This window comes from Bufo gargarizans, chromosome 11 (genome assembly GCF_014858855.1).
Source record: "Bufo gargarizans isolate SCDJY-AF-19 chromosome 11, ASM1485885v1, whole genome shotgun sequence".
Lineage (NCBI taxonomy): Eukaryota > Metazoa > Chordata > Amphibia > Anura > Bufonidae > Bufo > Bufo gargarizans.
Genome location: NC_058090.1, coordinates 64,643,153 through 64,670,562, shown reverse-complemented (window position 1 = coordinate 64,670,562; position 27,410 = coordinate 64,643,153). Strand labels below are relative to the sequence as shown.

Here is a 27,410-nt window from a genome sequence, read left to right as displayed (position 1 = left end):
TTATATGCGTTAATATCTTTATTGAAGTATTTTGGTCGATAAACTAAATTTATTTAGCCGTCAGCACTGCGGTCATATGTGGTAAAATCTTTATTGAACTATTTCCGTCGAAAAACAAAACAAATTTATTGGTCAGCGCTGCGGTTGTATGTGGTAAAATCTTTATTGAATTATTTCAGTCGAAAAATAAAATGTATTTAGTGGTCAGTGCTGCAGTTATATGTATTAAAGTGTTTATTGACTTATTTAGGTCAAAAAACTAAATGTGTTCAGCGTTCAGCGCTGCAGTTATTTGTGGTAAAATCTTTGCTGAAGTATTTCTTTATTCGGTGTTCAGCGCTGCAGTTATATGTGGTAAAATCTTTATTGATTTATTTAGATCGAAAAACTAAATTTATTCAGCGGTCAGTGCTGCGGCTAAATGTGGAAAATTTTTATTGAACTATTTCGGTCGAAAAACAAAATGTATTTAGTGGTCAGTGCTGCGGTTATATGCAGTAAAATCTTTATTGAAGTATTTCGGTTGAAAAACTTTATTTATTCAGTGGTCAGCGCTGCAGATATATGTGGTAAAATCTTCATTGAACTATTTTGGTCGAAAAACAAAATTAATTCAGTGGTTAGCGCTGCAGTTATATGTTGTAAAATCTTTATTGAAGTATTTTGGTTGAAAAACAAAATGTATTCAGTGGTCAGTGCTGCGATTATATGTGGTAAAGTGTTTATTGACTTATTTTGGTCGATTAACTAAATTTATTCAGCTGTCAGCGCTGCAGTTATATGTGGTGTGGTAAGGTGAACAGAAAAGTGTATGGTAAAGTCCTGGAAGCGGTGTGTATCCCACCCAGCTTCCTCAACTGGGTGAGGTAAATAAAATCCAGAAGGTTAAAATGGTCTCAGCAATGTGTAGGTTGCTGAGAACGTTTTATTTATTACGTTAATGGGCTAGATTTTATTTATACTGGGAGAAGGTAGGATTGGTAGAGGGACCTCCCAAGTCCACCCCATTCCGGGAGAGCTTTTCCCCTAACTGAGGGATCCCAGGCTGAAGCCAGCTGGGATCATCAAGGGGAAATAAAGCAAAGTCCAGGCTGTCAGTCTGGAGAGAGTAATGCCTGGAGAAAGTCTAGGAAGCTGGCTGCCCTGCTGGCTAGAGAAGCCGAATTCTCTGTGTGAACGATGTTTAATAGGTGAGTTAGGAACTACACTGTATTAGCCAGAGGCCAGATGGGCAGGTGTTTATTTTAGTTTGGTTTATGTTTTGTGGTGTTCGACCTTCACCTTCTCTAGTCAATTATAACTGGGGTTGCCTGTATTGCCGGAGTGTGATAAATAAAGCAACATTTGAACTTTAACCCTGTGGTTTTTAAGAGAATCTGTCATTGCCGCCCTACCTGAGAGTGCAACCCCTTACAGTGGGAAAATCTTTATTGAAGTATTTCTTTATTCAGCGTTCAGCGCTGCAGTTATATGTGTTAAAGTGTTTATTGACTTATTTCGGTCAAAAAACTAAATTTATTCAGCGTTCAGCGCTACAGTTATATGTGGTAAAGTTTTTTTGACTTATTTTGGTCGAAAAACAAATTTTATTCAGCGTCAGTGCTGCAGTTATATGTGGTAAAATCATTATTGATGTATTTCGGTCAAAAAACTAATTTTATTCAGCGGTCAGCACTGTGGTTATATGCGGTAAAATCTTTATTAAACTATTTGGATCGATAAGCTAAATTTATTCAGTGGTCAGTGCAGCAGTTATATGTGGTAAAATCTTTATTGAAGTACTTAGATTGAAAAACTAAATGTATTCAGCGGTCAGCGCTGCGGTTATATGTGGTAAAATCTTTATTGAACTATTTCGGTCGAAAAACAAAATGAATTCAGTGGTCAGCGCTGCGGTTATATGCTGTAAAATCTTTATTCAAGTATTTTGGTGGAAAAACTAAATGTATTCAGCGGTTAGCTCTGCGAATATATGTGGTTAAATCTTCATTGCACTATTTCAGTCGAAAAACGAAATTAATTCAGTGGTTAGCACTGCAGTTATATGCGGTAAAATCTGGATTGACGTACCTAGATGAACTTTGCGACTCTGCCGGGCTCATCTTGGCGCTTTGAAGCTATCTTGACGTTTTGTCTTCTCATTGTCTGTAGCTAGTAGAGGACTGTTCATGCCAGGCAGGTTCCCCCAGAAGTATCTGGGTCGATGAGCAGCCGATACCGCACTTGCATCACTCTTGACAGGATTCGTCTCCAGGTGGGGAGAAATTAATTTTTGGAATGCTTTCTCCATCATAACCATGTCGTCGAATAAACTGAAGACTGACGGATTCTTTCCTGTCTTAGGCAAAACTTAATTTTTATTAATTAAGTGGATAAGAGGGGCAGACCTTCATCTGAAAATCACATGGGGCACCAGCCAATACGTTAAAAACTATTTATTGATATTATGAATAAGAATAAAATCAGCTGAGGTACCTCAATATATTCACATTACATATAAAATTTGAAAAAAATTGCATAACATAGAATAAACCACAAATACAGTGAATGTAACCGATCTAGAGGGTAAATGTTGCTGTAGTATGTAGAAAAGATAACTGATTGGTTGTTACTTTGTAGTGACTGGATTGTGACTGTTTGACCTTGCAAAGTCTATTATGCGAGATCTAATGCGCAATGTCTCTGCGGGTGTTTAATATGAAAGTTGCGACTGTGGCCAGCGGTTTACACATACATATACAGTCCTTTTATATTTGGTTATCTTCACAGCTACAAGGAGTGCAGAATTATTAGGCAAGTTGTATTTTTGAGGATTCATTTTATTATTGAACAACAACCATGTTCTCAATGAACCCAAAAAACTCATTAATATCAAAGCTGAATATTTTTGGAAGTAGTTTTTAGTTTGTTTTTAGTTTTAGCTATTTTAGGGGGATATCTGTGTGTGCAGGTGACTATTACTGTGCATAATTATTAGGCAACTTAACAAAAAACAAATATATACCCATTTCAATTATTTATTTTTACCAGTGAAACCAATATAACATCTCAACATTCACAAATATACATTTCTGACATTCAAAAACAAAACAAAAACAAATCAGTGACCAATATAGCCACCTTTCTTTGCAAGGACACTCAAAAGCCTGCCATCCATGGATTCTGTCAGTGTTTTGATCTGTTTACCATCAACATTGCGTGCAGCAGCAACCACAGCCTCCCAGACACTGTTCAGAGAGGTGTACTGTTTTCCCTCCTTGTAAATCTCACATTTGATGATGGACCACAGGTTCTCAATGGGGTTCAGATCAGGTGAACAAGGAGGCCATGTCATTAAATTTTCTTCTTTTATACCCTTTCTTGCCAGCCACGCTGTGGAGTACTTGGACGCGTGTGATGGAGCATTGTCCTGCATGAAAATCATGTTTTTCTTGAAGGATGCAGACTTCTTCCTGTACCACTGCTTGAAGAAGGTGTCTTCCAGAAACTGGCAGTAGGACTGGGAGTTGAGCTTGACTCCATCCTCAACCCGAAAAGGCCCCACAAGCTCATCTTTGATGATACCAGCCCAAACCAGTACTCCACCTCCACCTTGCTGGCGTCTGAGTCGGACTGGAGCTCTCTGCCCTTTACCAATCCAGCCACAGGCCCATCCATCTGGCCCATCAAGACTCACTCTCATTTCATCAGTCCATAAAACCTTAGAAAAATCAGTCTTGAGATATTTCTTGGCCCAGTCTTGACGTTTCAGCTTGTGTGTCTTGTTCAGTGGTGGTCGTCTTTCAGCCTTTCTTACCTTGGCCATGTCTCTGAGTATTGCACACCTTGTGCTTTTGGGCACTCCAGTGATGTTGCAGCTCTGAAATATGGCCAAACTGGTGGCAAGTGGCATCTTGGCAGCTGCACACTCAGTTCATGGGCAGTTATTTTGCGCCTTGGTTTTTCCACACGCTTCTTGCGACCCTGTTGACTATTTTGAATGAAACGCTTGATTGTTCGATGATCACGCTTCAGAAGCTTTGCAATTTTAAGAGTGCTGCATCCCTCTGCAAGATATCTCACTATTTTTGACTTTTCTGAGCCTGTCAAGTCCTTCTTTTGACCCATTTTGCCAAAGGAAAGGAAGTTGCCTAATAATTATGCACACCTGATATAGGGTGTTGATGTCATTAGACCACACCCCTTCTCATTACAGAGATGCACATCACCTAATATGCTTAATTGGTAGTAGGCTTTCGAGCCTATACAGCTTGGAGTAAGACAACATGCATAAAGAGGATGATGTGGTCAAAATACTCATTTGCCTAATAATTCTGCACTCCCTGTATATGAGGTCGGTCTGCTGCTAAACCGTACTGTGTTTAGACACACTACTCACTATTTTGAAGTGGTGGAGTGACCGTTCACTAGTGCTTGGGGTGGCGTCCCGCGTGTTACAGCATCGATGGTCTGAACTTCCGGTCCGCTCTTTCATGGAAACAGTCTGTTTGGACACCGGGGTCAAAAGGTGGTTTAGCCCCTGTTTAATGTTCGGCGTTGCTTTGTGTCTTTTTAATCCAGACACAGCGAGACTTGCGTTTCTTCCTACCCTGTGTGGAAGCGCTTCCAGAAATTCAAAGGTGGTGCGCAGATTGTAGGCTGCGTTTTTTTCCTTTACTCGAGACTTGGGTACACCAGACGCGTTTCGGAGTTAGCAGTGACTCCTTCCTCAGTGGTCCACTGAGAAAGGAGTCACTGCTAACTCCGAAACGCGTCTGGTGTACACAAGTCTCGAGTAAAGAAAGAAACCACAGCCTACAATCTTAGCAACAGCCTCAGAAATCGCAGGTTAACAGCAGCTCAGATTAGAGACCAGGTCAATGCCACACAGAGTTCTAGCAGCAGACACATCTCCAGAACAAATGTTAAGAGGAGACTGTGTGAATCAGGCCTTCATGGTAGAATATCTGCTAGGAAACCACTGCTAAGGACAGGCAACAAGCAGAAGAGACTTGTTTGGGCTAAAGAACACAAGGAATGGACATTAGACCAGTGGAAATCTGTGCTTTGGGTTGATGAGTCCAAATTTGAGATCTTTGGTTCCAACCACCGTGTCTTTGCGCGATGCAGAAAAGGTGAACGCCTGGTTCCCACCGTGAAGCATGGAGGAGGAGGTGTGATGGTGTGGGGGTGCTTTGCTGGTGACACTGTTGGGGATTTATTCAAAATTGAAGGCATACTGAACCAGCATGGCTACCACACCATGTTGCAGCGGAATGCTATTCCATCCGGTTTGCGTTTAGTTGGACCATCATTTATTTTTCAACAGGACAATGACCCCAAACACACCTCCAGGCTGTGTCAGGGCTATTTGACCATAAAGGAGAGTGATGGGGTGCTGCGTCAGATGACCTGGCCTCCACAGTCTCCAGACCTGAACCCAATTGAGATGGTTTGGGGTGAGCTGGACCGCAGAGTTAAGGCAAAAGGGCCAACAAGTGCTAAGCATCTCTGGGAACTCAAGACTGTTGAAAGACCATTTCAGGTGACTACCTCTTGAAGCTCATCAAGAGAATGCCAAGAGTGTGCAAAGCAGTAATCAAAGCAAAAGGTGGCTACTTTGAAGAACCTAGAATATGACATATTTTGTTATGTATATAATTCCACATGTGTTAATTCATAGTTTTGATGGCTTCAGTGTAAATCTACAATTTTCATAGTCATGAAAATAAAGAAAACTCTTTGAATGAGAAGATGTGTACAAACATTTGGTCTGTACTGTATATAGCTATGTCCATATATGGAGTCAGTGCTTGGGGACACTCAAATCTAATTAAGCCTCTATTTCTGAAAAGTTTCTGGTGGGATTCAAACTCACAACCTTCTATATTACAGCCAAGAATCGTAACCACTACACTATAGACCTGCATGGCCAGTTGCTTTAAAAAAAAAAAAAAAAAGGGAATTCTGCTGTATAGGAATACTTATTAGTAGTAAGTATTCCTATACAGTAGAAGTCTCATATAAATATATATATTTTTTTTTAAGTAACTGGCCATGCAGCTCTATAGTGTAGTGGTTAACATTCTGGGCTGTAACGTAGAAGGTTGTGAATTCGAATCCCGCCAGAAACTTTTCAAAAATAGAGGCAAAATTAGATTTGAACACACACGATATTACGCTCAAGCCGAACTGGTGTTCAGCCGAGCATGCTCGCCCAACAATACCGTTCAAGATGTCCTTTTTTTTTTTTTTTTTTTTTGCATTACCAATACTAATGGATTATTGAGCAAATGCTGACCGAGTAAAGGCGTATGCTCCACAGACAGGATCCGTTTTTTGCGGGTGATTGTTCTGACCTGTTCTGACAAATTAATCAGTGACATCAACACAAACTTACTGCTGACACCCTCTCCACTCTGTCAGGGGCTCTACTTGTATAAGCGTTTAATAGAACAGGTTCTGTTTACATGTGGAATCAGCTAGCCACGGTATAAAAGGAGTGCGCTTCTTCGTGGCACTAACATCGACCTGTAAGGTTGAGTGTATACTTGAGTTATTTGGTCAGTTTTGGCCCTGTGACTGCCCTAGTAAGCGAAGCATGCAGTGATTCTAAGAGCAAAGCCTGTCATCTGCATGTCACACAGACTCACAGTATTATTTCACTATCAAAGCAGACTCCCTATGTGTGTTACTACAATGCACAGTGTTTTACGCCACTATAAATGCTCTTAGCAGCCAGGAAATAGACCTTTTTTTTAACGTAATTTGCCGCAAATATATTCAGATTGAACCAATTCTTTTTTTTTTTAATTCGCTCATCTCTAATTATTCTTTCATCTCTAATTATTACATACCAGAAATACATCCAGGCCCCTCTTGAACTCTTTTAGTGAACTCACCATCACCACCTCCTCAGGCACAGAGTTCCATAGTTCCATTGCTCTTACCGTAAAGAATCCTCTTCTATGTTTGTGTACAAACCTTCTTTCCTCCAGTCGCAGAGGTGTCATCACACTAAAGCAGACAAAATTGCCTTCTAAAAATGTGGAAGACATTACATTTGTGAAAATGAAGCAGGCATGGATCCATTCAGATTTTCACACAACTCCAGTGAATACAGTGCATTTGGAAAGTCCACAGACACTTTCACGTCTTTCATATTTTGTTATGTTGCAGTCTTGTGCCAAAGTTTTCCTCATTATTCTGTGCTCCATACCCCACAAAGAGAAAATGAAAACAGAATGTTTAAAAGCTAATTTATTGAAAAGGAAAAATATAAATATTGTACCAACATAAATATTCAAACCCTTTACTCAGTATTTAGTTGGAGCACCTTTGGCAGCAATTACAGTCTCCAGTCTTTTTCGGTATGATGCCGCAAGGTTTGCACACCTGGGATTTTCTGCCATTCTTCTATTAAGATCCTCTCAATCTCAGGTTGGATGGGAACTGTCGGTGGACAGCCATTTTCTCTCCAGAGATGTTTGATTGGGTTCAAGTCAGGGCTCTGGCTGGGCCACTCAAGAAATATCACCGGATTGTCCCTAAGCCACTCCTGTGTTGTCTTTGCTCATTAGATACAGTCATTGTCTTGTTGGAAGGTAAGCCTTAGGACCAGTCTGAGGACTAGAGCACAGTGGATCATGTTTTCATTAAGAATATCTATGTACTTACCTCCATTTATCTTTCCCTCAACTCTGAAAAATATCCCTGTCCCAGTCACTGAAAAACACTCCCACAGCATGATGCTACTACCACCAGGCTTAACTTTAGGGGTGGCAATGGGCAGTGCCGGGTTTTCTTCAAACATGATACTTAGAATTGACGCCAAAAAGTTTAATCTTGGTTGCAACAGATCAGAGAATCATGCTTCTCTCAGTCTAAGAGTCCTTTATGCACTTTTTTTTAACTTTCATGTCTCTTTTACTGAGGAGTAAAGTAGAAAATAGGAGCAGGGTTGCTTACCAAGCGAGGAAGACAGCTGCCAACTCCAGGACGGTAAGTGGAAAGTTCTGTGCAAGTACTAGAATAGAGTAGAAAATGGAAACAGGGGCTCCCCCCTTCCAATTTTACTGAGAAGTGGCCAGGGGTGGACTGGGAACTTAAAGTTGATTTAAAGCGGGGCCAGCAATACCATACTGTGGCTTATTATACCACCCCAATAGAGCCAAATGCAACAGTCCATCACAAAATACTGCCCCAGCAGCACAAAATACATCCCCAAAAACTTCCACTGACTGGCCGTGAGGAGGGCTCAGCCTGCCCCCTGAGCATCAGCCCAGCGGGAAATTTCCGCTCTGCCATCTGCCATAAACTCAGATTGGTGGAGGGCTGCAGTGATGGTTGACTTTCTGAAAGTCACTTCTCTTATCAAGGCCCCACCTCCCTGATTAATTAGTTTGGTGGGGCAGCCAGCTCTGGTCCTGGTTGTTCCAAACTTTTCAATTTAATAATTATAAAGGCTGCTGTGTTCTTTGGAATTTAGAGTGCAGCAGAAATTGTTTAGTACCCTTTATCAGATCTGAGCCTCAACAAGGTCACGTCTCTGGGCCCTACAGACAGTGCTATTTCCTCCTGATGGACTGGTTTTAGCTCAGATATGCATTATTACCTGTGAGACCTTCTATAGACAAACATGTCTTTCCAAATTATGTCCAATCAACTGAATTTACCACAGGTAGACTCCAATCAAGGTGAAGAAACATCTCAAAGATAACCAAGAGGAATAGAAAACCACATGGGGTTGGCAGATTGATGGGGGGAAACGTGAATTTTTTGTATTGTAGCACAAGGCTGCAACATAACAGAATGTGAAAGTGACTGAACAAAATTCTTTACAAATGCTCTGTAGATCTGCCATTGCTGACAGTGGCTATTTATCACTGGCCACTGCTGTTGTCTACCTGTCCATCATGCTCCGTACTGTGCTGCTGCTGAAACTACTACTACCCCTACTGCAACTACTACTATGCCTATACAGCCGCACATCTCCTATCTGTCAGCTTCCATACTGTATCGCTGCGACTACTATTGCCAATACTAATACCCCTACACAACCTCACATCTCCTACCTTGTCTGTAAGATTCTATATTGTACTGCTGCTCCTGGAATCATTTTTGGACCGCTTATTCAGAACAAGCCATTGCTTCTTGCAATACTGCATGTGTGTTTATACATGGGCAGATATCTGCGCCCAATAAGGAATAATTTTTGAAGCACTTGTTCAGAACAAGCCATTGCTGTTTTCAGTACTACTCTGTGTGTATAAAGACCATCAGGATTGTATGAAATTATTGTGTGTGAGGTTTTCTTCAGTAACAGCACCACTCTAGTTGATGGGTTGTGACTAGTAATGCAACTCACCCCTACATCATTGAGCAGCCTATGGACCAGAGTGACGCTTTTGAAAAATAAAAACACAACCTCTAGTAGCACACAGTAATAATGCCCTGAAACTTATGACCAAATGATGAAGTGTGCATAATGACTCTTGGAAATATGCAACTGTTATGTGTACATAAAACCTAATTAAATATAGAGTACAATCCAGAAGTGTTACTTGCCTGCCTTTAGTGTACTTGTGCTGTAGACTGTGGCAAATCCCTGGTGACCTAGTTGTTTATAATTACTGTATTTACTTTCCTTTAAATTAGCATCGTATTCTGGGGTCAGTATCTGGTCATTTATAGGTTTGTATAGAAGGAAATCTGTGTACTGTGACTACTACCTGGTAAAAAAATGTCATAACAACGACAGAGTGGCCTATAAGGCCCCTTGCAGATGAGCGAGTATTCCGCGTGGGTGCAATGCGTGATGCGAACGTATTGCTCCTGCACGGAATCTGGACCCATTCATTTCATTAGGGCTGTGTACATGAGTGTTGGTTTTCACGCATCACTTCTGCGTTGTGTGAAAATCACAGCATGTTCTATATTCTGTGATTCTCACGCAACGCTGGGCCCATAGAAGTGAATGGAGCTGAATGAAAATCGCAAGTGCGGATGCGATGGTTTTTTAGGGATGGTTGCTAAGAGATGTTGTTTGCATGCATTAAGTTTTTTATCACACGCATACAAAACACATCAAAATGCATTGCACCTGCTCGATACGCAATCGCAGGCAAAACTGAATGACTTTGCTTGCAAAATCGCGCACTTTTTCACTGAACCCACTCACAACACATCCGGACCTTATCCGAACACGTTCGCCTGTAAGGGGCCTAACAGTGGCAGCCATCCTGCCCCCCTATAATAGAGATGGAAACATGGCCCCAATAAGGGTTACAGGGTTTCTATAAGAATGGCAGACAAAGTATGTACCTGTATATTAGTAGCTGTGCATGAGACTGTGAGTTGAACAAAAGGAGTTTCTCTGTTTCTGAACTATCCAGAAGAAAAAAAGACAAGAATGCCTATATCTACACCAACCTACAGTACCTTGGAAATTATTTTGTACCCTTCTCCTGACCGATACCTTTTAACAATGAGATCCCTCTGATGCTTTGGAAGCTCTCTGTGGACCATGGCTTTTGCTGTGGGATGCGACTAAGACAATTTCAGTAAAGACCAACTAGAGCAGCTGAACTTTATTTGGGGTTAATCAGAGGCACTTTGTATGGTGGCAGGTGTCTGCTGACTCCTATTTAACATGATTGCTTAATTCTGAACACAGCTACATCCCCAGTTATACGAGGGTGTGCACACTTATACAACCACATTATTTTAGTTTTTTTTTTGTTTTCTTCCCTCCACCTAAAAGATTTCAGTTTATTTTTCAATTGAGTTGTACAGTTTATAGGTCACATTAAAGGTGGAAAAAGTTTTTTACAGCACAGAAACCTGACATTTTAGCAGGGGTGTGTAGACTTTCTATATCCACTGTATTCCATTAATATTTGGAGGATTCTGCAATGCTAGTAATTCTTCTATATGCTCATGACTCTGCTTTCCATATCTCTATCCAGAAATTATTGTGAATTATTTTAAATCTGCTTATATCTCTAGGTACACACAAGATCCAGATTGTCTCTCACACGGACAGCTGTGATACCATGTGGTATTACTTTATCTAGGTTATTTAATAGTATATCTCTGTTTAATCCTTGTCCTCCTTTCATCCACTTGGCTGGTTACCAGTCTGACATGTACTTGGGTCCATCTCCCCTGTGAGCAGTGATTAGAGTTTTGTCATGTGCTTCATTATCAGCGAACACTTTAATAGTGCCATTTAAAAGGCCATATTTCTGCCTACCTCGTTGGGCCAGGGATGATACATGGTGATAATTGGCAGAGAGATGGCTCTCAGTGGCCTTTTAATCGGCCTATTTGTCAGACTTGGTGTCTGTGTAAGACGAATCATATTGATGGGCCCTCTTGGTTCTCCTGTAGCTGACACTTACAGTAACTTGTTCACTGCCATCGCTTTTTAGAATAAGCATGTCTTCATTGACGGAAAGTGTTGCGGATTCGGAATCTGCAGTTTGAGCAAAAAGTGAAGTAATATTTTTCTCATTATTGTTATTATTCAAAAAGAAAATTCTGTTTGGTTGAGGCCACATGGGTAACATCATGTGCCAATGTGATTTGCTGTATTCAGAAAATATAGCATTAAATGGTAGCCATTTGCCTTTATGGAAAAATCCCTTCAATGATCATCACACAGAGCAAATGATATGATTGAAACTTTAAAGATTCTCACCATCCTCATTGGAGGATTTCTTATTATGGTGCCCTATTAGTCTTATACGCAACAGTGGAGACTTATATGTGGAAAATAAGTCTCTGAAAACCACACGCTTACATGCTCCTTAGCCGTTTAGACGCTCTCCATAAGGAGATAGAGTATCCCCCAAATCTTTACCTAGTCCTCTCACCCAGTTAAAGGGAACCTGTCATCAACTTTATGCTGACCTCACTGAGGACAGCACAAAATAGTGACAGAAAGCAGGGAGAGCAGGAATCCATGAATAACCAGGACTCTTCTCAGGTGGCCGTGACTCTTTTCCAGGCCCAGTCTGCAATGATTGTGATGTTGGTTCTCGGTAACTACTAACTTTTAACTTATAAATGACAGACCGGTGAATCAACTCACTTATCTCTACTTTTTTCTGCCATTAGTATGGGCAGCATAAAGTTGATGACAGATTCCCTTTAAGCCAGTACTCTCTGCTTTACACTGATAAGGGGCAATCGCCCTGAAACAGTTGTCAGCAGATGAGGCGCTGGCTTAATTATTATCTAAGTCATGTCAAAATACCTACCTTACATCAGGTGGTATTAGAGGCAGAGCTCTCCATAAGGAGATACAGTATGCTCTTTAGCAAGCATTCTCCTGATAAGCTTTACGTGGAAAATCCAGGTATAACTCATACACAGAATTGCTATACAGGGTAAGTGAGTGAAGGGGTGCACCACCAATGAGGCAAGGTGAGACAATTGCCTCAGGCGGCACCAGGTAGGGGCAAGAGGGAGGCAGCAGAAGGGGGATTATCTGTTTATGCAATATAGTATTGGGAAGCACAGTGGGCACAGTATGTGGCACTGTATTACGCTCTATGTTTTGTAGCACTGTATGCAAGGTTTTCCAAGTATGTCTTTAATAGTAGAGCATGAGGGAAGGGTTTAGTTTAAGAAATTGGCATTGGAGGATTGGGGTGCCGTTTCACATTTAGCCTCAGGCAGCAGAAAGGCTAGGTGCACCCCTGAGTGAAGGGTGCAAGTTAAGAAGATCAGACAGCAGTCTTTACTATACATGGCCTAGACTGGCTAGAGACATTCATCAGAGAAGTGTATTATATACCATCGCTCTCAGACTTTGCACTGTGTGTAATACAGAGTGGGAGTGGTGTGGCATGTAACACGCTTCCAACAGGTGCATCCCAATAAGTTCTACATAAAGTGGAAGACATTCCCAGATCTTCATAGTAAAGCAGGTAACTGAACAACGGTGGTGGAGGCCAAGGGCAGAAGACAGGGCTAACCCATATAGGCAGGGACAACAGAAGTAGGCAGGTCCAGTAATACTGTAGTACAATACAAAATACTGCCCCAGCAGATCCAAGAACCACAGTGCACCACAAAATACTGTCCCAGCAGAACCAAGTACTACAGTCAGGGCTGGGACAAGGTCCACCACCAACAGAGGCTGAGCTGCCCAAGTGCGCCCCCCCCCCCCTCATCTACCCCACCAGACATTTAGATGTTATTTATTCCTGCAGCTCTAATGCTCTGATAATCACTGATCAGTCGATGACTCAAGTCAAGCCCCCCCCCCCATTTAGATATGTATGGGCTGGGTCGTGACACAGTGCTGTGCTGCTGCCTGCTGCTGCCCACGCTGCTCCTGGTCTCCAGAGGGCGCACATGTGACCTGACTGCGTACAGCGCGTCAGGTCAAAGTGCGTGCTGTACGAGGCCAGTCAGGCAAGTGACTGAGCAGAGACCAGAGCAGTGGAGCAGCCGAGCCAGGAGGCGGAGCAGGGAGGGAGCACGTAAGTCAGTGCCATGTGCTCACTACTCCCTCCGTCCTCCAGCGCGGCCGGCAGCCCGGCAGGCGCGGCAGCAGCAGCGACGTGGTCAGTGGCCACCTGCCGCCCAGAGGCTGGGGAGCTGGCCTGCGCACTGAGGCTGGAGCCTTCCCAGCCTCTGTGTCGGCCCGGCCCTGACTACAGTGCAGGACAAAATACAGTACTGTCCCAGCAGAACCAACCACCACAGTGCAGCAGAAAATACTTCCGCTCGCTCCACTGTATGAAACTGTATCATCGTCCTGATTGATACATTAATTGATGCTGACATAAGATCTTTATACACCTGGCTGGCAGCCATGAGAAGGGATTGGACGGCCCCTGGGCATCGGCCCACTGGGAAATTTCCCTGTAGGGTCTATAACCATTACAGCCCTGGTCGAGGCGCATTTTGTGAACATTCCTGGGATTTCCATTTAAGCAATTGGAGTATGCTTCCATAGATGTGCTAGAATAGGATTCATAGAAATAATTAATAAGCTTTTATAAGCATGATATTTATTAGGCCTGCAGTAATACACTATAACAAGTGATTTACAGTTCTTACATTTCTATTTGTCAAGTTATTTCACTACTATATGCTAAATAAATATATTCCTGTCTTTCCCTATAGAGTCTATGCTCCGAACTCAAGTTGCGTAGACGTGGTGTGGCATCAATCCTGCGTTTATGTCACCATCTTCTAAACCTCCAGGAACAGATTCCACAACATGATGCTCCCAACCTTCAGCTTCTTAGTGTCAATTTAGAGAGGAGGTGGGAAGCCATTGTGATGCAGAGTACACAGTGGCAGAGGCGCCTACAGCGAGAACTGGGGGAAGAGCAGGTGAGTTTGGAAATTAAGAGTGATTATGCTCAATTTACTGTTCTTTTTATGGCTTGTCACACTGAAATGGATTTAATTTATCTAGCTAATTTTAACTCCAGAGCAAGTATCACATATTAGCAGACAATTCATAGGGGTGCTGCTGCTAATAAAGTCGGAATCTTGCCTCACCTTCTTTAAGGATAGGTGGTAAGAGGCTATACCATGGTAGTTTAATGCATTTCTAATGTGCACATTTGAGATGTGACTTTTCTACAGTGCAAAATGAAGATACATGGCTAGGTTTTGGCTTAAAGTTAAATTTCAAGCATGGATATAGTATGCTTTGTGCTTAAATGGAGTATGCCCACCTTAGAGACATTTTTACTGTCCAATTCCTCTAAGATGAAAAATAAATAACTTTGTAACTTGGTCTGAATTAAAATGTCCTATCTTTTTGTGTCTACAATGATAAAAATGCCTATGTGTCTCCATGGCTATGGACTTTTGCACAATAAGTCTGTTTTTAGACACCGTTTGGTAGGATACTTGCAATTGAAGCCATTTATATTGTTATTTATTATTTCTGATGCAACGGTATAAATATTGTTGCAAATATGGATATGTCCTTTAAGGCTGAAGTTATATAGCATCATTTTACCAGTTTTGCTGTGGTCACATAGTCTTAGTTAGTCCTTGTAACAAACTCTGTTTGGCTACTGAATGCTATTTAATCACACCAACTGTACAGACTTGCTTTATTTCTAAAAGAGCATTACTACTAAATGCAACATTGCAAATGTCTACGTCGGCAGCATTTTTATATTGCAATATGAGTTGTCTATTATAAAGAAGTTCTAAAGAGTACAACTGATACTAGTATCACTAGTATAATGAATGTATTAAACATTATATTCACTTCTGATTTCTGATATTTTAGGAGATGGATCTACTGGTGGACCCTGATTGGGCTGATTTAAGTAGTGCTCCTGGAGAGGAAGCCTTGGAATGGGATGAGACTGATATCACAACTGAGGCCATATGTGGTGATCAGGATAATGAAAAAATAAAAGAGGAGACTTTTGTTTCAGGTGTAAGACATTGCTGGAGACAAGGTGATTCAGCTCAAGCTCAACAACAAAGTTCCCTCCAAACATCTGCTGTGTATCATGTCTATAGTGTGCATGATATGGAGTTTTTTAGAACTAACCTAGGGCCTTCACCTAAAGATGCATCAAAGAAATCTGGCACCGTAGCACCTCTCTCTCTTTCTCTTCTACAAGGATTTCCATTTTTATCATTGCCAGACTTAGCAAATGGATCTTCTCAAACTCCTGATTTCCATCTGACAAAACATCAAAAGGACTCATGTGGCCACTCTGAGAGTGAGAGTGGAATTGCAAGTGGAGAAGGTGTGACTGCTGCCAATTCAGAAGGATGCTTATCCCTTGATGGGGAAATACCACAAGGGTGTTTAGTTCAAAATGTGGATGTTGGACAAGTTGAGGAGAAAGAAAATGGGTATAAACAGTATTCCATAATAAAAGCACAAAGTCAGCTCGCAGTTATTGATACTTCACAATTACAATCTGATAAACTAAAACTTGTGATGCTGGAAAAGACTCAGAGGCTAATGCCTAGTTTTTGTCTCCCAAGTATTCCAGGTCAGACTTGTACAAACAGAACAATGCTTAAAGCTAGCTCAGAAGACCATAGTCCAGTAGATGAAGTTGAGGACTTTATTGAAGTACTGAGTGCTGAAAACACTACCCTTAATTCATCATCACTGGAATCTCTGTCAGGAGCTGGTGAAGTTCTAGAATCTGCAGTTCTCAGGCGTAGTGTGTCTCTTGAGAGCTGGCCAGCCTCATATAAGAGCAATGAAGACCTATTTAGTCAGCAAGGTTCAGCTGATGTTACCCCAGGTAGTGAACCAGGAGAAGAATTAAGTAAGCGTACCTTGGACCTACTAAAAAGACTGGAAGACATTGAATGCCCTTTGGAACAGAAAATGAAGCGTAGTCTTTCTGATGAAATTACTCTAAGGAGTGGTTCTCAGAAGGCATCACTTAATGGTTTGCACTCCCCACAAGATAAAGAATCATCAGGAAATGAAGATGTTGGTTCTGAGCTGACCGAACTGAGTAGCAGTGAGGAAATTTCACTAAGATCTGAAGATATGGTTATGTTAAAAGGACGACTAGGGCTGCTCAATTCCAATGCCTCTTTCCGTAAGCACTTGAGTCGTTCTCTAGGAGGAGAGGAAGGTGAAGCCAATCTAAGCATGATTGTTAATGTATCATGTACCTCAGCCTGCACTGATGAAGAAGACGACAGTGACTTGTTGTCGAGTTCCACTCTCACATTAACCGAGGAAGAGGAGGAAGAGGAACTTGAGGAGCCAAACTCTAGTTTGGGAAGTGGAGATGAAACTGGGGATGGCACAGATTTGCCCCTCGGGTCTGATTTTATTAGAAGAGAGCTGCAGGCCTGGATAAGGCCTTCATTCTTTTTTCCAGGAGAGAGAAGAAAAATTAATCGACTAGTACAAGACTTGTCTGGGGCGCCTAAATCTGAGAAGGGTTTGCAGTTTTCTGTACAAAGACAGAAAAAGAGCAATGGAAATGAAAAAGATACTAGCAAGGTTTTGACAAAAGTAGGTGATAAAGAGACATTAATGAACTCAACTCAACTGGTTGATGATATGGAGAATGGAAACATAAATAATAGGGAAATTACAATGAAAGACAGTCTGGACAAAATAATCATACCCGAAAAAAAAGTAAAATCTGGACCATATCCATCAATATCAATTACCAAGACAGAAAAACTTCATCCTCCAAGCATGCCAGCATTGGCATTCCACAAGCCCCGTGAGCTAGGAACATCTTCTAAAAGAAAGAGCAACTTACGAGTTACAAGTGATTCAGTTGCTGATGTAGATATGCTTGATAGCAGTTCATTGCCACATGAAAAAGATCCAACTTCTTCTATTGTTTCAGGGTCAGCAAATGACGAGTCTTGTTCTTGTCATAGCTCTGCACATGAAAGGTCTAGTACCCCGGATTGTTCTGTACAAGACTTTGTAAAGGAAATTCTGGGCATGACATCTAATGCACTCCACAGATCATCACCACAATATGCCCAGAAGCAAGGAACTGGGGCGCAAATCAGGGAAAAAGTGTTGGAACATTCTCGCAAACAGCTTGAAAGAAGTGACTTCTACTCTTACCTATCTCTTTCTTCTCATGACAGTGATTGTGGGGAGCTTAGTGGATTGGTCAGAGCTACAACACCCCATATGCCAGTAGATGAATCCACAGAAGATCAAATAGAAACTATGCTTGAGGCATGTCCAGATGAAAAGACAGAACAGACAAGTGATGAGTCTTTTGAACTTAAAGATTCTTCCAAGGTGACATCCTCAAACCCAATATTAAAAGCCTTGCCAGTAAAAGATACTGCTATTAGGAGCTCTCAGAGCAGACCCACAATCTCAGGGCAACAATCTACCAACATAGTCTCTGCCCGGAAATTTCCGGATCATTCAACTGTTGCTGCAAAAGGAATCAATAACAAAATCTCTTACAAGAAACTTCCTTCCACTAAAGAAGTTCGCCCAGAGCCTAAAAGCAAAAGTTCTGTAAAGCCTGCAGTCTCTAGCCTGCCTATACTGCACAAGAGGGTCAGAGACCAAAGGACAATGCCAACAAATGGTGCAAATCTTGGTGCAGGGCATCAGAAGGTAGGTATATACATACTGTGAATATTGTAGTTGTTATTTCCTAATTTTTATTTAACATTTCTAAGCAACGCTAAAATTGTAATAAAATAAATAGTTGTATTGCAAACTTATAACACGCTTATAATTCACTAAAGCTCCAAATCACTTGAAAAACTGGAAGAAAAATATTAATAGCCATTGGCTCATACCCCCAATATTTTTAGTGTAATTAAGGATTAGCTCCTATGTTAGACTATACTATCTGCATACGTGACAAAAAGGTAAATGCTAGTATAACTGTCATCTAATGATAGACACAGTAAGTAAAGCAAAGCCTGAATATGCAATTTCCCATTAGCAGTTGTAATTAGAATTGTGTTACTATTATTAACAGTACTAGCATAGAACATACAATTTCTTAATACCAAGACAGTAGACATTTATAAATGTTACATTATTTACTATAATAAATCCAAAGCCACTGAACCACTCAAATATTTAAACCAGAAGCATCATGCAGAAATCAAGACGTTGTCTCACTTTAACAAATGGCATTTATCATGTAGACAAAGTTGATAGAAGGCACTTACTAATGCATTGTTATTGTTCATATTGCCTCCTTTGTTGACTTGATACATTTTCCATCACATTATACACTGCTCATATTCAGGGATTATGACCACCCTGTAATCCAGCAATGATGGCCGTGCTTGCACATTATAGGAAAGAGCACCTATTCACACTTCAGTCCCAGTCACCAGAGAAGCTGGCACCTTTTACTATAGTGTGCAAACACAGCCCACACTGCTGGATTGCAGGATGGTCCTGGCAGGATGCACTATAATACAATGTACATGTGGCAAAACTACATATGAAAATAAATAACAATTTATTTTTTGTTATGTATGTTTGCTCATCAGGTTTTTACTAGTGTTGAGCGAATCGAACTCCACCAGGTGGAATTCAATTCATATTTCAGGGATAATTAAATTTGACTCGAAGCCCAATTTCCTTGTGCTTCGTAGTAACAAATTGATTTTCTCTGAATGGCAGTAAAAAATTAAAAAATCATACTTACCTCATCCGTTTGAGTGTGAAAAGCCTCCATCTTGATTGAATATCCCACGCAAAATCGCGTGCATGGTGATGTATAACGTCACCACGCTGGCCAATATGATGACGTCATTACGGGCTGCACTAGATTTTGCGCTGGATCTACAATCAAGATGGTGGTGACTCTTTGCGATCAAATGGATAAGGGTAAGTATGATTTTATTAAATCTTTTTTTACACTGTATTATTGCTGTCAGATGCTGCGATCAGCTTTGAACACGGCATCTAAGGGGTACTCCCTGTCATTGTACAAAGAACCATTCCCATAGGGAATCATTGGTTTCTCCCTGTTGAGCGTTTCGTTTTGCAGCGCGTGGGAACGCGCTGTAAAACGATCAGGTGTGAACCCAGCCTTACTGTTGGCTAGTTAGATTACAGGCCCCACTTGTATTCTTTTGCCAGGGACAGTGAAGCAAAATGATAGTATAACAAAGAATGGTGTGTGTAAAATAGGGGACAAGCAGGGAAGCTGACAGCCAGGGAGAGAGAAGACCTGTGGCTGCAGTGCAGACCTCAAAAGCAGCTAACTGCAAGGAATTATTTTTATCCCCCATTTTTACAGATTTTTTTTTGTGGGGTTCAGTTTCAGTAAGCAGCATATATACATGATTACTGCAGCAATACACAAGGTATAGCAGCAATCTACATGTGAGTGTTAATGTGAAATTGAGCATCAAGCCTCAATCGGCCGTTTATGTTTATTCAGTTTCCACACGGTTGCAATTTAATTTTTCTTTGAGGGTGTTCAATTAATTTAACTATCATATATACTTGATTACTGCAGCAAAACACATGGTATAGCAGCAATCTACCTGTGAGTGTTATTATGAAATTGAGAATGTCTATTTACATTTATTCAATTGCCACATGGTTGCAATGTATTTATTTTTTTACTTGTTCAATTTAATTAAACCAGCATATAGGTGATCAGTACATGGGCTACAGTAACAATTTAACTGGGAGTGTTAATGCGATATTAAAGCCAGTATTAAAAAGGCAGATCAGCAAGCAATTGTCAGGAGGGAAGCGTTCCCTCCCAACAATTGCCCGATGAACAAGCATTGGCAAAAGCTCGTTAGCGATTGTCAGCCAAAATATCGGCCAGTGTAATACAGTCTTAAGGGTCAGGCCTCAGCCGTCCATTTCCGAATATACAGTTTCTACACGGTTCGAATAATATATTTTTTAGGGACATATTTATGTCTTTACAAAACAAAAGGTATAGCAGCAAGCTACGTATGAGTGTTAATGTGAAGCTGAGCATGAGGCCTTGCCCTTAATCATCCGTTAACATTCATTTATTTCTCCACACAGTTGAAATTTTATTTTTTTGTGACTTGTTCGATTTAATTAAACCAGCATATAGGTGATCAACACCAATACACAGGCCAGCTCACAAAAGTATCTGTGAGGGATAATGAATTTGGCCTCGGAAAGGCACAATATTATAATTGAGAAAGAGGATGATATTGTGGATTGGATTGCTCACTCCTCTTAAACCTCAGTAGGATGACGTGGAGGTGACTTCAGAGTCCGACACCGAGCCATGGAGCCAGGGGTTACTGCGTTCCTCCTGCTCCTCCTCCTGGCAGCACCAAAGAAGAATTTCATTGGAAGCCTCTCAGTCTTCACTGCCCATTCCTAGGGGGGCGCCTTCTTTTTTCCTAAGAAGTGGCAAGAAAACCCTACCACGCCCTATGGGCGATAGTCAAGGGAAACTCTCTTTCCCTGTTGACGACTTGTGTGAGAGCCCTAAACCATTTGGTCACCATCCTTCTGAGAAGGAGGATGGTGACCCCATGCATACCTGTGGTCATGGTGATGGTAATAGTGGCATCTCTAGCCACGACATTGGCAGTGGGACAGCGACAGTGGCAGTCTGGGAAAACGCAGAGCATATCATGGGGCTGGTTCCCACAGCAGGCACTTATATGCCTCCTCTACCTCCTTCTCCATGGATACACTCCTGTCCCCAAGAGCAGCAAGGCACAGTGTCACTCACACAGCCCATCCTTCCTATCACATGTGTCAAGTCAAGCGTTGCCACGCCGAGTGGGAGCTGATCGGCATGGAAGAGAGTTCTCACACTGGCGAGCAGTTGCTCAAGTACATCAAACAGCAAACATCCCACTGGCTGTCACCTTGCTGACTCCAACTGGCCTGCAAAAAAAAAAGATAATTACACTTACCGGTAAATGGATTTTCCAGAACCCATGACAACATCATAGAGAGATAGATCCGCCCCCACAATTGGACAAGAATCCCAAAAGCAATCAAAAAGGGAACACCCACTTCCTCCCTCAGTGTTGATTCCAGAGAAGATCAGTAGGAGCCTTACAAAATAGAATTCCTATAACTTCATTCTTTCTTCCTTCGTTCCTTTTTTTTTTTTTACTTGAAAGACAGAAACAATTCTCATCAACCATTAAGCACCAGGGAGGGAATTAGAGGGGTGATGTTATGGGTTCTGGAAAATCAAATTACCGGTAAGTGTAATCATAATTTTTCCCTTCTCCCATGACAGCACCATAGAGATACCAAATACCAGAGATAAAAAACACCCTTCGGGAGGGACGGTGCTTGAAAAGTAATCTAAGCTAAGAATACCCAGAAGGAAGAATAAGGAACCCAAAGGCTAACAAAAGGTTCGTACTAAACAAGTTGGAACAATACACATCCTAAAACCTAAATTTCAATACTAGACATATACTTTAAACCCAGCATAATCTTATAAAATAAATCTCATATGGGTTTCTATCAAGTGTTAAAAATAATCATAATAGATTTAACAAAACATCTTTAGAGAAGTACTTATCTTGACACAGAATGATCCAAACTGAAGATGATTGATGAACACCAATTTCTTTGGTGCAGATTATATTGTTAGACAGATGTTTTGATCCAAGGTCCATTGCTCGCAATCTGGCATCCATGATGGAACCCTACAGAGGCATCTTTCCCTTTTCTGGAGGAGCTCACGGATCTGCAGCAAGAGATCCAAAGAGCCCCCTGGCCCCTTCAGACCTCCTAGGGTTCCCACTGCTGGAAACTACCATACGAAGGACCCCAGCAGACAACCGCCAACCCTCCAGGGACTCCCTGGGAAGTTCTAGATCGGCGGCAATTTTTTCTTATTTTATCAAGTATATTTTTTATTGAGAAAAAATATTTCTTGTACATTGATCCATATATCTGAGTCAAAGAATAATAGAGCATTACCTTAATACAAATATTGCATATTTTGTCATTATTGCAATATACATTTTTATAAAATACCAAAACACATAATACATACTTTAGAAATTCCCCCCAACTCACCCCAACTTCCCTTAGGAGAGATGGCTACATCAGCACATATTATGAAGGTACTCCATCACGGTGCATGGCAGGTACGATGTGACGCAATCTTCACAATTGATTGCATAGTCAAGATTGCCGGGTTTGCTCATAGTCAGAGCCGTAACAGGAGTCCCCAAGACTCATATAATTTGCCCTAGTACGGATAGTTGATCCAGTAAATAGTCTCTTGCTAAAGCCCACAATGCCAATCCAGGGGCTTCAAACCATCCCTGCCAAATAGCCATAAACTTAGCTGGGCATCTTCTTTTTAAATATATTGATCTTTCATATCTCAGAATATTGTTAAGTCGGTTTACTTATTCCCGTTTAGTGGGTGGGTTCTGTTCTATCCAGTGTTTGGCTATCAATACTCTAGCTTGGAAGAGCATTCTTAAAAAACTTAGAGACACTTTCTGCCATCATCTCCTGACAAGTCTACGAAACCTAACACACAGACTCTGGGATCTCTCGGCAACTTTATCTGAGTCATCTGGGCAACTATCCGCAAAACTTCCTTCCAGTAGACATCTCACGCAGAACATTCACAAAACATATGCGTCAGGGAAGCCTCCTTCGCTCCACACCGGGGGAAGCATGAGTTCGTCCGAAGACCTATCTTGTGTAAGAATACAGGGGTTTTATACACTCTATGTACAAGGAATAGCTGGGATAATCATTGAGCCTCGCAAAGTGTTAGGCTAGATACAATGGTTTCATAACACCTCCCGTCTGAATCTGATAGAGAAAAAGAATATCCTTTTCTTCCCACGGGGAAAAACCTTCTAGTCAAAATATTTCCGATAATCGCGGGTTGTGACACAAAGGCGTAATGTCATATAATCCTTGGAGACCAATCAATTCCTTAAACCTAGACCAGATTTTAGTTATTGGAGAAATTCTAGAATAATTCCCAGAGCATGTTTGTGGCTTTCCCAACTCTGTCATAGCAATAGGTGCCTTTTGCTTCATAATAAATTAAGCTATTCTAGCCGAGGGCCCCAAGCCAGCACGTTGTCCCCATCCCTTAAGGTGTTGAATTTGTGTGGTTATGAAGTATAACTATGGATTTGGGAGAGAGAGACCTCCCTCCTCTTAGCCCCTTTAGAGAGTCTTCATACGAATTCTAGACTGCTGCTTTTTCCACACCAGGAAGCGGAATATGCCCTGGATCTTATAGAATACCCTTTGGGGAATCCACACGGGGGAATTATGTAGTATATATATCAGTTGTGGCATCAGTATTATTTTTAATTAGATTACAACGACCTACAACTGACAAGGTTAGTTTACACCAGGCATTAACCTTGCTCGTATATTTATGAATCAGGCGATCCATATTAACTTTAACATATTCTGTAATTGTTGGTGTTAACACCACACCCAGATACTTAAAGGGAATCTGTCACTAGCAATTTACCAATTTTTTTTTTTTTTTTCATGAATCCATGTTTAACAGAGTACCTGTTTTCCATCTGTGTTGTTCTTTTGATTGTGAGTCTTGTCATTTCTTCAAAAAAATCGATTCTTCTGATATGTAAATGACGCTGTAAGGAGCCCAGAGGGGCGTTATTCTTTCTCCACGGTGCCCAGGAATGCCCCTCTGAAGTGCCGTGCCCGCCTAAGTTTGAAAACTAATAACGCCTCCAAGTTCATCTAAATCGCCTCCCAGAGGTGCGGCTAAGTGCTCAACAACCCCCCCCCCCTGCCCCAGCGCCGCTCTCTGCAGCAAACACCCTGATCCTCTCGCCGGCATCCCAAATCCCGCGCAGGCGCAGTGCCGGCGATTGCCTGCGCTATGATAAGATGACTGACGGCACTGCGCCTGCACGGGATTTTGGATTCCGGCGAGAGGAGGATCGGGGTGTTTGCTGCAGAGTGCGGCGCTGGGGGGGGGGTGTGGAGCACTTAGCCGCACCTCTGGGAGGCGATTTAGATGAACTTGGAGGCGTTATTAGTTTTCAAACTTAGGCGGACACGGCACTTCAGAGGGGCGTTCCTGGGCACCGTGGAGAAAGAATAACGCCCCTCTGGGCTCCTTACAGCGTCATTTACATATCAGAAAAATCAATTTTTTGAAGAAATGACAAGACTCACAATCAAAAGAACAAGACAGATTGAAAACAGGTACTCTGTTAAACATGGATTCAATGTCCCCTGTATATAGAAGCATATCATTAGAGTACAGGGAGACTCTTTCCTCTTGAGAACCCAGCAGAAGCCCTTTCCAGTCAGGAGAAGCACATTGGAGGCAGGCCAGGGGTTCTATAGCTATAGCGAACAATAGAGGGGATAGTGGACAACCCTGCCTTATTCCCCTGTGCAATGGAAATTGTGCAGATAACCCCTTTTGCCTTAACTCTGGCTACTGGTGAACAGTAGAGAAGCTTGACCCATGACATGAAACCTTGCCCAAACTCCATAACCCCCATAACCTCCCACAAATATTTCCACTCAACGCTGTCAAAAGCCTTGGCAGCGTCTAGAGATATTATTACGCGATAGCCCCCAGTATCCACTGATCTTTGGAGATTAAGGAAAAGTCTCCGAAGCTTAATGGAAGTACTTTTGTCCAGCATGAACCCTGATTGATCTTCATGTATGAGGGAGGTAATAACCTTATTCAAACGATTAGCCAATACCTTCGTCAGTATTTTCACATCCGTCGACAGAAGGGAGATGGGCCTATAGGAGTCATACAAAGTTGGGTCCTTTCCAGGTTTTGGTAACACTACCACCACAGCCTCCTGCATAGATGGCAGCAATTTCCCCGATCACAAAGCATCATTAAAGGTGTCTAATAGATGAGGGAGAAGGGTTTCCTGATATTGTTTTAAAAAAAACCTCTGCCTGTAAGCCATCAAAACCCTGGGTTTTCTCATTGGGAAAAGAACCAAGGGCCGCCCTAAGTTCATTCCAACTCTAAGGGCTAATGTAGATATCTGGCTGATTCCAGAGACATCACCGGAATTGCTATATTTGCAAGATAAAATTTGATATCACCAATCTCCATTTCCAGTTCGGAGGTGTATAACTCTTTATAGTATCTATAAAACTCATTAAAGATAACCGAATAATCTGTAGAATGAACTCCCTCTCTAGTTCTGATAGCCACTATTCTGGATGGGCCCTCCTGCAAACGGACCACTCTGGCCAGCAAACTGCCTGCGCTTTCACCTGCTTCAAAATATTTCTGTCTCAGGAAGAAATGTTTGTTGTCTGCAGTTTGGATCAGATGATCATTAAGTTTATCCTGTGTCTCCTTCCACACGACTCAGTCCGCATGGATGGATCCCGTATATAAGCAGCCTCAGAGTCTTTCACCTCCCGCTGCAAGGAGTCAGAAAGTCCCCTAGTCTTAGTTTTGTGCCATTTTTAATTTTTTGTATGTATAAAACCCAGACATAAGCTTTCATACTCCCCATGGCCGCTGAGCCTAAATTAGAGCGAAATAACTCATTAATCTGATCTCCCTTATCTGATAGCTGGATCCAGAATGGGTTAAGTTTCCAAAGAAATGGTCCCCTGTGCTCCCTACCTCTCACAAGTTGCATCTTTAAACGGATGGGGGAGTGGTCTGACAGACTAGGTGGTAGGTATTCTATAGAGGAAATATATGACGAGGCCTCCAGGGACCCAATAGGCAAGTCTATTCTGGAAAGAGAGTAATAAGATGTTGAGAAACAAGAATATTTGCGTACGTACATCAGGATATCGGAGTCTCCACAGATCATGAAGATCCAACTTGCACAATAGCCTTGCCAATGAGGTTTACGGGGTACCTGCAGGATTGGAGCCCTGATAGAATTTATCTAGAGAAGGATCTAAGTACTTATTAAAGTCTCCCAACATGAGTATCGGCACAGGAGGGCTGAGAAATACAGCTGTCATCGCCTGTCTTATCACATCGCAGGAATACAGTGGCAGAATATACATAGTAATTATAAAAAAAATGCACTTTATATAAAGAACAGTGTAAGCAAACATATCTGCCGTCAGGGTCAATTTCCTAAGAATATCATTCAAAGGGTAGAGCCCTATAAACTAGGACACTTGACCCCTCTGGCGTGCATAGAAAAGGTGGAATGGTAGGCGTGTGAGATCCACGGCTTATGGAGCAGTCTCTGGGAGTGTTTAGAAAGGTGCGTTTCTATGAGACACAGTATGGCCAGTTGATACTTTTCTACAGCCACAAAGACTGCCTGACGTTTTGTGGTATTCCCCAGGCCTCTGACATTCCAGACTATGAGCTGAGCCTTACCCGACATAAATACGTTTATTAACTTTCCATATATCTTGTCGGATAAAAAAGACACTCTCTTGAAGGGACCCTATGGATGTATTTAGGGTCATTAATGCAGAGCCGCAGTTTTGTATTGCCAGAAATATATCTTTGATTGTAGGCTCTATATCTTGTGGCAGGGTAGGGAAAGGTGGCTGTGGTTGTAGTATGGACTGTGTGTTTAGCACTTTATGGGCTTCCCCTTCACCAGCTCCTGCCTCATCCACGTGGGATCCGCCATCTTAGCGGACACTTTCCTCCAGGGTATTATTAATGAGGGAGCTCACCTTTGATTCCTCAATCCTCCTCAGTGGTGAGTCCGTGCTCTCAGGGTCTCCTTCTGCACGAGGAACCTGGGCAAACTGCTCTAATCTGGCCGTCACATCCATGGACCTGGACGAGGTGGCGGTGCCATTTTTTGTAGCCAGCGTTGGTCCCGGTCCCTCCCGACCCTCCCTCTCCTTCTTTGTAGTACGGGTCATGCCCGAAAATCATTGCTCCTCCACTTCTGTTCAGTTGATTAGGAGGCTCTAACTGCAGGATGGCACAGAATTTTGCTGAGTGCTGCTCAGGAGCTCAGACGTACGCATCTCCTCACATTGCCGGCCAGGCCACGCTCCCTGGTGGCAAGTATTTATAGGG

At 42.0% G+C, this 27,410-nt stretch overlaps 1 protein-coding gene across 1 annotated transcript in view; it reads left to right on the top strand.

Moving 5' to 3' along the window:
- AKAP6 (A-kinase anchoring protein 6) overlaps positions 1–27,410 on the top strand; it is a 378,396-nt gene that overhangs the window by 320,736 nt on the left and 30,250 nt on the right. The window contains exons 12-13 of the mRNA XM_044271267.1: positions 14,122–14,334; positions 15,254–18,058. Of these exons, the coding sequence (XP_044127202.1) occupies positions 14,122–14,334; positions 15,254–18,058 (3,018 nt within the window). The remainder of the gene's footprint in view (positions 1–14,121; positions 14,335–15,253; positions 18,059–27,410) is intronic.